Raw genomic sequence first — 12,610 nt, 5'->3', positions numbered from 1 at the left:
TTGTTTTCGTGAAATTCTGGATAAATTACCCTCGGTCAAATTTTGAAATGTTTTAAATTTCCCTCGTTGCACTCGGGAAATTTCAAAAAATTTCAAAATTGACCTCGGGAAATTTATCCCGAATTTCCCTTATAACCATGAGATTACTAGTACTAATTTTTTATAGATGCTAAGTTTTAACTCACTTAAATCATATCGCATTATACCCTTTAATCCACACGTATACAGGGTGATAAAAAGAATATGATCGGCCAGCTGGCTCAGCTATTTATGAATTTATACCCATGATGGTTTTAGCCTATTTCATAAGATTTGTGTTTTCAGTACATGATTTTTTCTAAGTTATTGCAGTAATCAACTTTTTTTGGTTGGACACTTTTTTGTGAATTGAGATTGCTCTCGTGTACCTAATAGCCGGGAGGGGGGGGGGGGGTATAAGCATGGGGATTAGAATACTCAAAACTTAATAAGCGGGGGGGGGGTTGGAGTAAAAATGTCCTGGGTGGAAAATTTTCGAAAAGGAGGCTAATACAATAAGCGGGGAGGGGGGGGGTTGGAATAAGAATGCCCTGGGTGAAAAATTTTCGAAAAATTAATTAGTGCCCCCCTCCCCCCGGCTTTCAGGTACCCGAGATTATACGTTTTACAAAAGAACAACAGCAATGAAAAATAATTCTTGAATTCTCAAGTCAATTGAATGATGGTGGACAATTTAATTTTTTGACGTCTTTCTCGAAGGAAAATCTGAACAGATTTGTGCACTTTTTCACTTAAAATTAAATAGAAAGTAGCATGTAACATATGAACGAATCCTTTGGAATAGACTATTGAAGTGCTGACACCTTTAACCACTTAGCCATCGCTCCTTTGTCATTTTTAAGGCATTTTCAAAGTCAACAATTAACGAATGCTTAATATTTTACCACCTTTAACCTTCAGCTCAACCTTTTGGAGGATCCAAATCTCGCAACTGTAATTAATAGTTTGGTGAAACTCTACCGATCTCAGGTAAAAACTTTAATTAATGGTTTTGTGAAAGTCAATTCATGTCGACAGTAAAATACTGTGTTTTAAAATCGTTTTGACTATATTTGTCATTGTAATTTTTTGTTTTCAGAAAAAAGCATCTCGAAAAAAGCATCTCGAAAAGCACGATGAAACATTTAAGAAAACCTGTCCAGGATTAACAGTTAATTCCTAGTCCTCATATAAGCAACGTGGTTTCAACGTTCATCTAACGGTCGCAACGTCCATCTTACGTTAGATGAACGTTGAGACAACGTTGTCTGCCAGCCTGTTTAACTTCAAAGTGTTTTTTTCATATATAGAAACGAATGGACAGTCTGGAAAGACTTCACAGGTAAAGTTTAATTTCTATTTTTGGTCTTACTAGCATCTGGCCTTTCATTAACATTTTACTGTACTGTATATCCGTTATTGAAGATGTAGCGCTTTGTCAATTCAAGTTCATTTTGGAAGAAACGGCCTCTTGTATCAATCATTAAGAAGTGCTTTGCCAATTCAAGTTCATTCTGGAAGAAACGGCGTCTTGTAGCAATCGAGCCCCGTTCCCTGTACTGTGTATCTGTTTTTGAAGATGTAGCGCTCAAGTTCATTTTGGAAGAAACGGCGTCTTGTAGCAATCGAGCCCCGTTCCCTGTACTGTATATCCGTTTTTGAAGATTTAGCGCTCAAGTTCATTTTGGAAGAAACGGCGCTTTTGTATCAACCATTAAGAAGTGCTTTGCCAATTAAAGTTTATTCTGGAAGAAACGGCCTCTTGTATCAACCATTAAGAAGTGCTTTGCCAATTCAAGTTCATTTTGGAGGAAACGGCCTCTTGTAACAATCAGTAAGAAGTGCTTTGCCAATTCAAGTTCATTCTGGAAGAAACGGCCTCTTGTATCAACCATTAAGAAGTGCTTTGCCAATTCAAGTTCATTTTGGAGGAAACGGCCTCTTGTAACAATCAGTAAGAAGTGCTTTGCCAATTCAAGTTCATTCTGGAAGAAACGGCCTCTTGTATCAACCATTAAGAAGTGCTTTGCCAATTCAAGTTCATTCTGGAAGAAACGGCCTCTTGTATCAGCCATTAAGAAGTGCTTTGCCAATTCAAGTTCATTCTGGAAGAAACAGCCTCTTGTATCAACCATTAAGAAGTGCTTTGTCAATTCAAGTTCATTCTGGAAGAAACGGCCTCTTATATCAACCATTAAGAAGTGTTTTGCCAATTCAAGTTCATTCTGGAAGAAATGGCCTCTTGTATTAACCATTAAGAAGTGCTTTACCAATTCAAGTTCATTTTGGAAGAAACGGCCTCTTGTAACAATCAGTAAGAAGTGCTTTGCCAATTCAAGTTCATTCTGGAAGAAACGGCCTCTTGTATCAACCATTAAGAAGCGCTTTGCCAATTCAAATTCATTTTGGAAGAAACGGCCTCTTGTATCAACCATTAAGAAGCCATTTGTCAATTCAAGTTCATTTTGGAAGAAACGGCCTCTTTTATCAACCATTAAGAAGTGCTTTACCAATTCAAGTTCATTTTGGAAGAAACGGCCTCTTGTATCAACCATTAAGAAGCGCTTTGTCAATTCAAGTTCATTTTGGAAGAAACGGCCTCTTGCATCAACCAGTAAGAAGTGCTTTGTCAATTCAAGTTCATTTTGGAAGAAACAGCCTCTTGTATCAACCATTAAGAAGTGCTTTGTCAATTCAAGTTCATTTTGGAAGAAATGGCCTCTTGTATCAAACATTAAGAAGTGCTTTGTCAATTCAAGTTCATTTTGGAAGAAGCGGTGTCTTGTATCAACCATTAAGAAGTGCTTTGTTAATTCAAGTTCATTCTGGAAGAAACGGCCTCTTGTATCAACCATTAAGAAGTGCTTTGCCAATTCAAGTTCATTTTGGAAGAAACGGCCTCTTGTATAAACCATTAAGAAGTACTTTGCCAATTCAAGTTCATTCTGGAAGAAACGGCCTCTTGTATTAATCATTAAGAAGTGCTTTGTCAATTCAAGTTCATTCTGGAAGAAACGGCCTCTTGTATTAATCCTTAAGAAGTGCTTTACCAATTCAAGTTCATTTTGGAAGAAACGGCCTCTTGTATTAATCATTAAGAAGTGCTTTGTCAATTCAAGTTCATTCTGGAAGAAACGGCCTCTTGTATTAATCATTAAGAAGTGCTTTGCCAATTCAAGTTCATTTTGGTAGAAACGGCCTCTTGTATCAACCATTAAGAAGTGCTTTGCCAATTCAAGTTCATTTTGGAAGAAACGGCCTCTTGTATCAACCATTAAGAAGCGCTTTGTCAATTCAAGTTCATTTTGGAAGAAACGGCCTCTTTTATCAACCATTAAGAAGTGCTTTACCAATTCAAGTTCATTTTGGAAGAAACGGTCTCTTGTATCAACCATTAAGAAGTGTTTTACCAATTCAAGTTCATTTTGGAAGAAACGGCCTCTTGTATCAACCATTAAGAAGCGCTTTGTCAATTCAAGTTCATTTTGGAAGAAACGGCCTCTTGCATCAACCAGTAAGAAGTGCTTTGTCAATTCAAGTTCATTTTGGAAGAAACAGCCTCTTGTATCAACCATTAAGAAGTGCTTTGCCAATTCAAGTTCATTTTGGAAGAAATGGCCTCTTGTATCAATCATTAAGAAGTGCTTTGTCAATTCAAGTTCATTTTGGAAGAAACAGCCTCTTGTATCAATCATTAAGAAGTGCTTTGTCAATTCAAGTTCATTCTGGAAGAAACGGCCTCTTGTATTAATCATTAAGAAGTGCTTTGCCAATTCAAGTTCATTTTGGTAGAAACGGTCTCTTGTATCAACCATTAAGAAGTGCTTTGCCAATTCAAGTTCATTTTGGAAGAAACGGCCTCTTGTATCAACCATTAAGAAGCGCTTTGTCAATTCAAGTTCATTTTGGAAGAAACGGCCTCTTTTATCAACCATTAAGAAGTGCTTTACCAATTCAAGTTCATTTTGGAAGAAACGGTCTCTTGTATCAACCATTAAGAAGTGTTTTACCAATTCAAGTTCATTTTGGAAGAAACGGCCTCTTGTATCAACCATTAAGAAGCGCTTTGTCAATTCAAGTTCATTTTGGAAGAAACGGCCTCTTGCATCAACCAGTAAGAAGTGCTTTGTCAATTCAAGTTCATTTTGGAAGAAACGGCCTCTTGTATCAAACATTAAGAAGTGCTTTATCAATTCAAGTTCATTTTGGAAGAAACAGCATCTTGTATCTACCATTAAGAAGTGCTTTGCCAATTCAAGTTCATTTTGGAAGAAGCGGTCTCTTGTATCAACCATTAAGAAGTGCTTTGTCAATTCAAGTTCATTTTGGAAGAAACAGCCTCTTGTATCAAACATTAAGAAGTGCTTTGTCAATTCAAGTTCATTCTGGAAGAAACGGCCTCTTGTATCAACCATTAAGAAGTGCTTTGCCAATTCAAGTTCATTCTGGAAGAAACGGCCTCTTGTATCAAACAGTAAGAAGTGCTTTGTCAATTCAAGTTCATTTTGGAAGAAACAGCCTTTTGTATCAACCATTAAGAAGTGCTTTGTCATATCAAGTTCATTTTGGAAGAAACGGCCTCTTGTATCAAACATTAAGAAGTGCTTTGCTAATTCAAGTTCATTTTGGAAGAAGCGGCCTCTTGTATCAACCATTAAGAAGTGATTTGTCAATTCAAGTTCATTTTGGAAGAAACGGCCTCTTGTATAAATCATTAAGAAGTGCTTTGTCAATTCAAGTTCATTTTGGAAGAAACGGCCTCTTGTATAAATCATTAAGAAGTGCTTTGCCAATTCAAGTTCATTTTGGAAGAAACAGCCTCTTGTATCAAACATTAAGAAGTGCTTTGTCAATTCAAGTTCATTTTGGAAGAAACAGCATCTTGTATCTACCATTAAGAAGTGCTTTGCCAATTCAAGTTCATTTTGGAAGAAACGGCCTCTTGTATCAAACATTAAGAAGTGCTTTGCTAATTCAAGTTCATTTTGGAAGAAGCGGCCTCTTGTATCAACCATTAAGAAGTGATTTGTCAATTCAAGTTCATTTTGGAAGAAACGGCCTCTTGTATCAAACATTAAGAAGTGCTTTGCCAATTCAAGTTCATTTTGGAAGAAACAGCATCTTGTATCTACCATTAAGAAGTGCTTTGCCAATTCAAGTTCATTTTGGAGGAAGCGGTCTCTTGTATCAACCATTAAGAAGTGCTTTGCCAATTCAAGTTCATTTTGGAAAAACAGCCTTTTGTAACAATCATTAAGAAGTGCTTTGTCAATTCAAGTTCATTCTGGAAGAAACAGCCTCTTGTATCAATCATTAAGAAGTGCTTTGCCAATTCAAGTTCATTTTGGAAGAAACAGCCTTTTGTATCAATCATTAAGAAGTGCTTTGTCAATTCAAGTTCATTCTGGAAGAAACAGCCTCTTGTATCAACCATTAAGAAGTGCTTTGTCAATTCAAGTTCATTTTGGAAGAAACAGCCTCTTGTATCAAACATTAAGAAGTGCTTTGTCAATTCAAGTTCATTTTGGAAGAAACAGCATCTTGTATCAACCATTAAGAAGTGCTTTGCCAATTCAAGTTCATTCTGGAAGAAACGGCCTCTTGTATCAAACAGTAAGAAGTGCTTTGTCAATTCAAGTTCATTTTGGAAGAAACAGCCTTTTGTATCAACCATTAAGAAGTGCTTTGTCAATTCAAGTTCATTTTGGAAGAAGCGGTGTCTTGTAACAATCATTAAGAAGTGCTTTGTCAATTCAAGTTCATTTTGGAAGAAACAGCCTTTTGTATCAAACAGTAAGAAAACAATCAGTAAGAAGTGCTTTGCCAATTCAAGTTCATTTTGGAAGAAACGGCCTCTTGTATCAACCATTAAGAAGTGATTTGTCAATTCAAGTTCATTTTGGAAGAAACGGCCTCTTGTATCAAACAGTAAGAAGTGCTTTGTCAATTCAAGTTCATTTTGGAAGAAGCGGTCTCTTGTATCAACCATTAAGAAGTGCTTTGTCAATTCAAGTTCATTCTGGAAGAAACGGCCTCTTGTATCAAACAGTAAGAAGTGCTTTGTCAATTCAAGTTCATTTTGGAAGAAACAGCCTTTTGTATCAACCATTAAGAAGTGCTTTGTCAATTCAAGTTCATTTTGGAAGAAGCGGCCTCTTGTAACAACCATTAAGAAGTGCTTTGTCAATTCAAGTTCATTTTGGAAGAAACGGCCTCTTGTATCAATCATTAAGAAGTGCTTTGTCAATTCAAGTTCATTCTGGAAGAAACAGCCTCTTGTATCAACCATTAAGAAGTGCTTTGCCAATTCAAGTTCATTTTGGAAGAAACGGCGTCTTGTAACAATCTGTAAGAAGTGCTTTGTCAATTCAAGTTCATTCTGGAAGAAACGGCCTTTTGTATCAACCATTAAGAAGTGATTTGTCAATTCAAGTTCATTTTGGAGGAAACGGCCTCTTGTATCAACCATTAAGAAGTGCTTTGCAAATTCAAATTCATTTTGGAAGAAACAGCCTTTTGTATCAATCATTAAGAAGTGCTTTGTCAATTCAAGTTCATTTTGGAAGAAACAGCCTCTTATATCAACCATTAAGAAGTGCTTTGTCAATTCAAGTTCATTTTGGAAGAAACGGCCTCTTGTAGCAATCATTAAGAAGTGCTTTGTCAATTCAAGTTCATTTTGGAGGAAACGGCCTCTTGTATCAACCATTAAGAAGTGCTTTGTCAATTCAAGTTCATTTTGGAAGAAACAGCCTCTTGTATCAATCATTAAGAAGTGCTTTGCCAATTCAAGTTCATTCTGGAAGAAACAGCCTCTTGTATCAACCATTAAGAAGTGCTTTGCCAATTCAAGTTCATTTTCGAAGAAACAGCCTCTTGTATAAATCATTAAGAAGTGCACACATTGCGAACAAATATCTGTCAGTTGCTATGTCCCTTCGGCCTCTTGTTTATCTTTTTCAATCTTAAGATAGTTCCATCATTAGGATAAAATTTGATCGGTTCACCAACTAAAAAAAAAATTGCTAATCCTACTATACCCCCATTTGCAATGTTGAAGGATGTGAGGCTAGGGGAATTTTAAGCCTGAGTGCCCGGAAGATACAATTAGAAAACTCAAGACGCGATTCTCTTTGAAATATAGAAAATCTTATTATTTAAGATCAAAAAAAATATTTTATTTATTTAAAATTTTGCTTGTAGATGACACATGAAAGCGATGGAAAGATATTACGGAGTGGGTGATATACGAGTGGCACATGTTATCAATGAATTGGCTGTTCACCTCAGTAAAATGGTAATTTACACAACTATTTGCACTTGTTATTGCAGCTCTAACCCGAACATCGTTGCGATGACGGTCGGCGATTAACGTCTTTTTCTTCAAAGCTTTTTTTTGTAGAATTGATCTCTTGTTATATAATGAACCTTCTTAGTCATTACCTTGTCTTCTAGTGATTCGGATAGGCGACCTTACTTTGTTTGTTTATGGTCATTTAATGAAAGCCTTTAAGGCCGGTCTCCACTTGTGCGCGCTGTGATCACACCTTTTGGCTTCAACCCCTTTTGCTTGGAAAAAAGATTACGTCATAATGATATAGTGTGCGATCGAAATCTTTTTTCAACCGTTACGTCAGATCGCACCAATGGAGTTTCTTCATTTTCTTTTGACCAATAGCGTGGAAGCTTTGCTCGAAAAAATGCGATCGAAGCGCGTGCAAGTGGACACCGGCCTATCGTCAAGAAAGTGTTTGATTGACGCGCCGAATGTCCTTGTTAACTTGCTTTTTGTTTCATTACGAAACTTGTGATGTCTGGAGTTTTACATACCGCTATTTTTTCGGCACTTGTTACTATGTTTCGAAACTCTTTCGAATTTACATCCATTTCTCCTTAGAACTAATCTCTAACAACTCTACTGGATCGGGCTCAGATATTATTTTTTCTTCCTCATTCCCGTTTTAGAACAAATTTGAGGAAGCTATAGAGCTGTATGAAAAAGCCATGAACGTTTACATCAACCAATTGGGATTTCAAGATGTTCACGTATCGGAAGTTTTGAGTAATTTGGCTCATTTATTCTCTGAACAGGTACGATACAGTGTGTCCCAAAAAAAGCGGACAAATTCCTCAAAATTCATCATCTTAATAAAGGTTTTGTTTCTAAGTAAGAGTAATATTGTTTGATTACTCATCAATTTTAATTCACACGCTTTTCACATCGAATTGACACGAATGTGAAGCAAGATTGGTCAGAAAGAGGAAAAGAAAAACATTTTTTGCTTATATCAGCATAATATAACAATCACATCCTGATATGAAATATGTGTCTGATATGAAACAGGAACACTTGTGTAAAAATCAAACCTTTAACATGGGTTTAGAATGATTGAGATAAGATTAAAATTCACTGTTCAATCATGGTTCAATCAATAGATATGCTATCCCTAAGATGATTGAATAGATTTTTGCGTGTTTTGAATATTAATCCATGTCATAAAATTTCGCATAAATTATAAGGATTTTGCTTTATATCAGAATTTGTCGACTTTTTTTTGCTTTATATAAGAATTTGTCTACTTTTTTCGGGACACGCTGCTTTTTTTCATTTTCAGTTTTATGTTTAGGGTCCAAACTACTAACCTTTTTATATTCATATACCCCGGGAAGGTGGCAGTGGGTTTATCAATAGACAGTATTTGCGGCAAGAAGATTGGTTTTTTGAATCGCACCCTTACAGTCCAGTAAAGAATCGGTGAAATTAATACCCTTACAGTGCATTTTTATCAAATTTTAAACTTTTTTAGAGCCAAAAAAATAATAATTTGCAGTCAAAAATGAGAACTTTCTCCTTGATTTGCTGAAAAATCCACCCTTATAGTACATTTGTGCTATCTTGAAAAACATACTCTTAACTGATGCACATACCCGTCGGTCAATTTGCCCGGGGCACAGTTTCTCGGGCAAAGCAAAATCTTTGATCAGAATTCTTTTTTAAATGGTACCCCAAGGTAGGACTACCCAACTACTACTTTCACTTACTACAAGAAAGATTTCATTGAGTTATGAATTGGCCAACGTCGAGTAAAGCTACCGTTAGGGTACCAATTTCCTAAAAACTCTGATCAATACAGCTTGGTCTAATAGGCTATCCACTTAAAAATAAAGACTCTACCTTTAAAAACAACAATTTTTCCTCTTATTTATAGCGGCAAGGTGATTTAGCTGCACATTATCACAACGTATCTGCCAATCCGAATCGAATCGTTGAAGATCTTTTACCCAAACAGTAAGGATAAAAAAGAGTGTTAAAGGGCTCATAAATTGAGATAAAAAGTGACGAGGTTGTTGAAATAATATTGGCAGCCAAGGTAGGAGGTATACAGAACGGCTGTCTCTCGACTATGGGAGAATGCTTCCTGATCCAATCCAGTTGCTTAAACTTCAGAAGCTTGAAAAAGAACTCGACGGAAAGTACACGCTTCTTCTATGAAGAGTTAAAAATCTTTCTTGCCACGATTACCCACCTCTATAAACACCATCTATGGTTCGCTACGTGCTTATTTCTACCATCTTAAAAGCTGGACGTGTTTAATTTGCTGGTAATTGCTTTCGTGCGTTCACAGAAGTCATCTCCTCTCTCTTACTCTGGAAGCCCGAGCGTCTGGTTCAAACAGCGAAGAAGTTAACTTTCACTGATGCAGTTAGCAGGGACACTGGGCTTTATTATAGTGACCTGGGAACTGCCATGCGTGACTGAAAATTCTTGTCGCTGGAGGGTGGAATCCATCATCTCGACCGTGGTCTAATGATTATGATGATTGTGGTGATGAGCTTTAAATTGTGAACGGGAATAAATAGATTGGATAGAATTTGCGTTGCGTTACCAATAAAGAATTGATGGTACACTTTTGGTTATGGAGAAAACGTGAATTCCCATTTGTGCTGGAAGTATATGCCAATGAAATGATGTTATTTCTCCGAAAGGAAGAAGCACTTGTTTTTGTGTGGATATTCAGATACTCGTAAGTAACTGTTGATCACTCTCTGTTGTCCATTGATGTTGGATCTAAATATCATTTATTGATTTAAGAAGTGATGGTTGTCGGTTAAATTTTCGATCGATCGTCACAAATCAAGACTAAGAGTTGCAAATCAAAATTACGGTCGTAGTTCGAAATTAAACGTCAGAAGTAAAAATTATCTATCACAAATGGAGATTTTACGTCACAAATCAAAATTATCGTCACTGATCGATTTTATCCGTCAAAAATCAAGATTATCCGTCACAAATCAAAATTATCCGTCACAAATCAGAATTAAGCGTCAAAAATGAAATTTATCCGTCAATGATCAAATATTTAGTGTTACAGGTTACGATTACCTGCCACCCATAACATATAAAGAGACCAACTTTTTTAAAGACCAAGTTGTAATGTCAAATCTTAGATGAAAAATAGTACGGGGAGAACTTTTTTAAAAGCTTTTTTACGAATTAAACTGAATTATTTAGCAATTTTTTAAGGATTTTTATGCACTAAATGTTTTATCACATTCATTCATGGATCTATTTTTAACCTAAAACAGAAAAAGCACTTTTTGTACATATTTTTTACCCTTAGCAGACACACAACGTTGTTTTAACGCCTATCCGATGTTCACAACGTCCATATAACGTTATATGAACGTTAGAACAACGTTGCGTGCCAGCTGGCGTGCAGAATTTTCCCAAGTTGGAAACTCGTGAAATTTACCACATAGTTCTTCCGCTATCCAATGTTCACAACGTCCATATAACGTTATATGAACGTTAGAACAACGTTGCGTGCCAGCTGGCGTACAGAATTTTCCCAAGTTGGAAACTCATGAAATTTACCAGATAGTCTTCCGTGAATTCAAAAGGACATTTTTTTCTCCAGCATATACATTTTCGTTTCCAAACGCCAACAGTGTCTCTACAGGTCTATAGCTGTATTTTTTATTTATTTTTTTGGTTGTAATATTTTTCTTCGAAAAAAGAAATAAAAACGACTTATTTGTAAAGTTCAATTCAATGACTTTACGAAATTATGCAACTTTTCTGTTTTTGTTCCACCCAATACGTCACTTTTTCTATTGTTTAAGTGACGCATTGGGTGAACAATTTTAAGAATTTTCAGAAGACTCTACAGTGGTGCATATCATGAATTTGGAACTAGTTCTTAAAGAACTTAAGGAAACTTTATTTTCCAACCAGTGGGCACTGCAAATGTCTTTGTTCCTTCAGCAGAAATATTACCAATGTTACATCAATCAACTTGTTTCTTTTCAGGACTCACAAGTAAAAAAATATATAAACAAGAAATTAAAGACAATCGTTTGGAAAATAGTCCTCAATGGAAGTTCTATGGAAATTCTTTTTTTGGATGGCTCACTTGGCGTTGCGAGTTACTTTGAAAGATTTTGCACATGATGATGGTAAGTTATATTTTGTCTTCTAAATCTCAATCTTGTCTTCCGACCCTAGCTTGCAATAAACGACAAGCTCAAAAACTCTAAACTTTAACCCAACTGATAATGGGAAATTTCAAATGTCGGTACGAGCAATATACAAGTACTTTTTCAAAATATGATTTGGTTTTTTCAACAAAAAGTGTAAAGAGTGTTGTGGATTTTGGACATCCAAGAAATGAAAAACATAAAAAGGGCTGGAAAAGGTCAAAGAGCTGAATTTCTGATGTTCTATCTTTGTTGTAAGAAAAATTTTTGTTATGGTTCAGTGACAATATCCATTGTCAATTCAATTTCACTTCTAACAAACTCTCTCGTTAGACGTAATTTTGCTCATAAATAATCTCTTGATAATTCACGCATTCACGAGATCAAAGTAAAAGAAAGGCCTCTTGGTTTTAAAGTATTAGAACGAACAGAGTGTCAGACCTTTAAGAACTTGAAGAAAATCAAGTGCATCGAATGTCTTCCTGATTACTTTGAAAAATTATTTCTGGTATTAGTAAATAAATTTAATATTCAAGCAGCATTCCGTGAAAATTTCAGTCGAAAAACGACAGTATATTGAGGTGACAGCAAGTATTCAAAGTTTAACATTTGAAAATTAGTATCTATAATAAAATGTGCGTTATTTGGTCCTAAATTTCTTAAAATTAATTGGTCAGCCTAAGCTGAGCATTCAAATCCGTAAAATTCATTTCTTCTTCCATCATCATCATCATCATAAGACGGCAAAAAAAAAATCCGATTTTCCGATCTCACTTTGATTTCTAAACTTTCTTCCGATCGGGTTAACTTTTTGGGTACTTTTAGCGTACGTTGTTTTTACAGATCATAATGTGCTCACTTTGATTTCTCAACTTTCTTCCGATCGGGTTAACTTTTTGGGTACTTTTAGCGTACGTTGTTTTAACAGATCATAATGTGGTGTTTCAAGATGGCGGCTCAAGCGATAGTCAGATGTGATAAAAGTCAGTGTTGTACCAAAGTATTTCCAGTATAAATCTGTTGCAAGCTTCAATTTCTGTCATTTATTTTTTAACTCGGCAAATCAAACACATGATTTTCATCAAGGGGACTCTTTTTCTATATCTTTTGAAGC

The 12,610-nt window shown here is 35.7% G+C and overlaps 2 protein-coding genes across 4 annotated transcripts in view; both read left to right on the top strand.

The window, feature by feature from the left end:
* Nucleotides 1-12,610, top strand: part of LOC136820430 (nephrocystin-3-like) — a 90,597-nt gene that overhangs the window by 50,709 nt on the left and 27,278 nt on the right. The window contains exons 25-27 of one of the 3 annotated variants that reach the window (XM_067076628.1): nucleotides 940-1,008; nucleotides 1,329-1,360; nucleotides 7,222-7,315. The exons of 1 other annotated variant lie outside the window; for it this stretch is intronic. In XM_067076628.1, coding sequence (XP_066932729.1) covers nucleotides 940-1,008; nucleotides 1,329-1,360; nucleotides 7,222-7,225 — 105 coding nt within the window. In that variant the 3' untranslated portion in view covers nucleotides 7,226-7,315. Of the gene's footprint in view, nucleotides 1-939; nucleotides 1,009-1,328; nucleotides 1,361-7,221; nucleotides 7,316-12,610 lie in introns of those variants that run through there. One more of the 3 variants, XM_067076620.1, reaches the window with a different exon arrangement.
* LOC136820471 (nephrocystin-3-like) lies at nucleotides 7,237-10,765 on the top strand. The gene is made up of 3 exons (XM_067076656.1): nucleotides 7,237-7,315; nucleotides 7,984-8,109; nucleotides 9,228-10,765. Exons 1-3 carry the CDS (start codon nucleotides 7,238-7,240, stop codon nucleotides 9,309-9,311), a joined length of 288 nt encoding a protein of 95 aa, XP_066932757.1. The 5' UTR covers nucleotide 7,237; the 3' UTR covers nucleotides 9,312-10,765.

The sequence above is a fragment of the Clytia hemisphaerica genome, unplaced genomic scaffold (assembly GCF_902728285.1).
Source record: "Clytia hemisphaerica strain Z4C2 unplaced genomic scaffold, Clytia hemisphaerica genome assembly, whole genome shotgun sequence".
Lineage (NCBI taxonomy): Eukaryota > Metazoa > Cnidaria > Hydrozoa > Leptothecata > Clytiidae > Clytia > Clytia hemisphaerica.
Note: the sequence above shows the minus strand (reverse complement) of the source record. Positions and strands in the feature narration are given on the sequence as shown.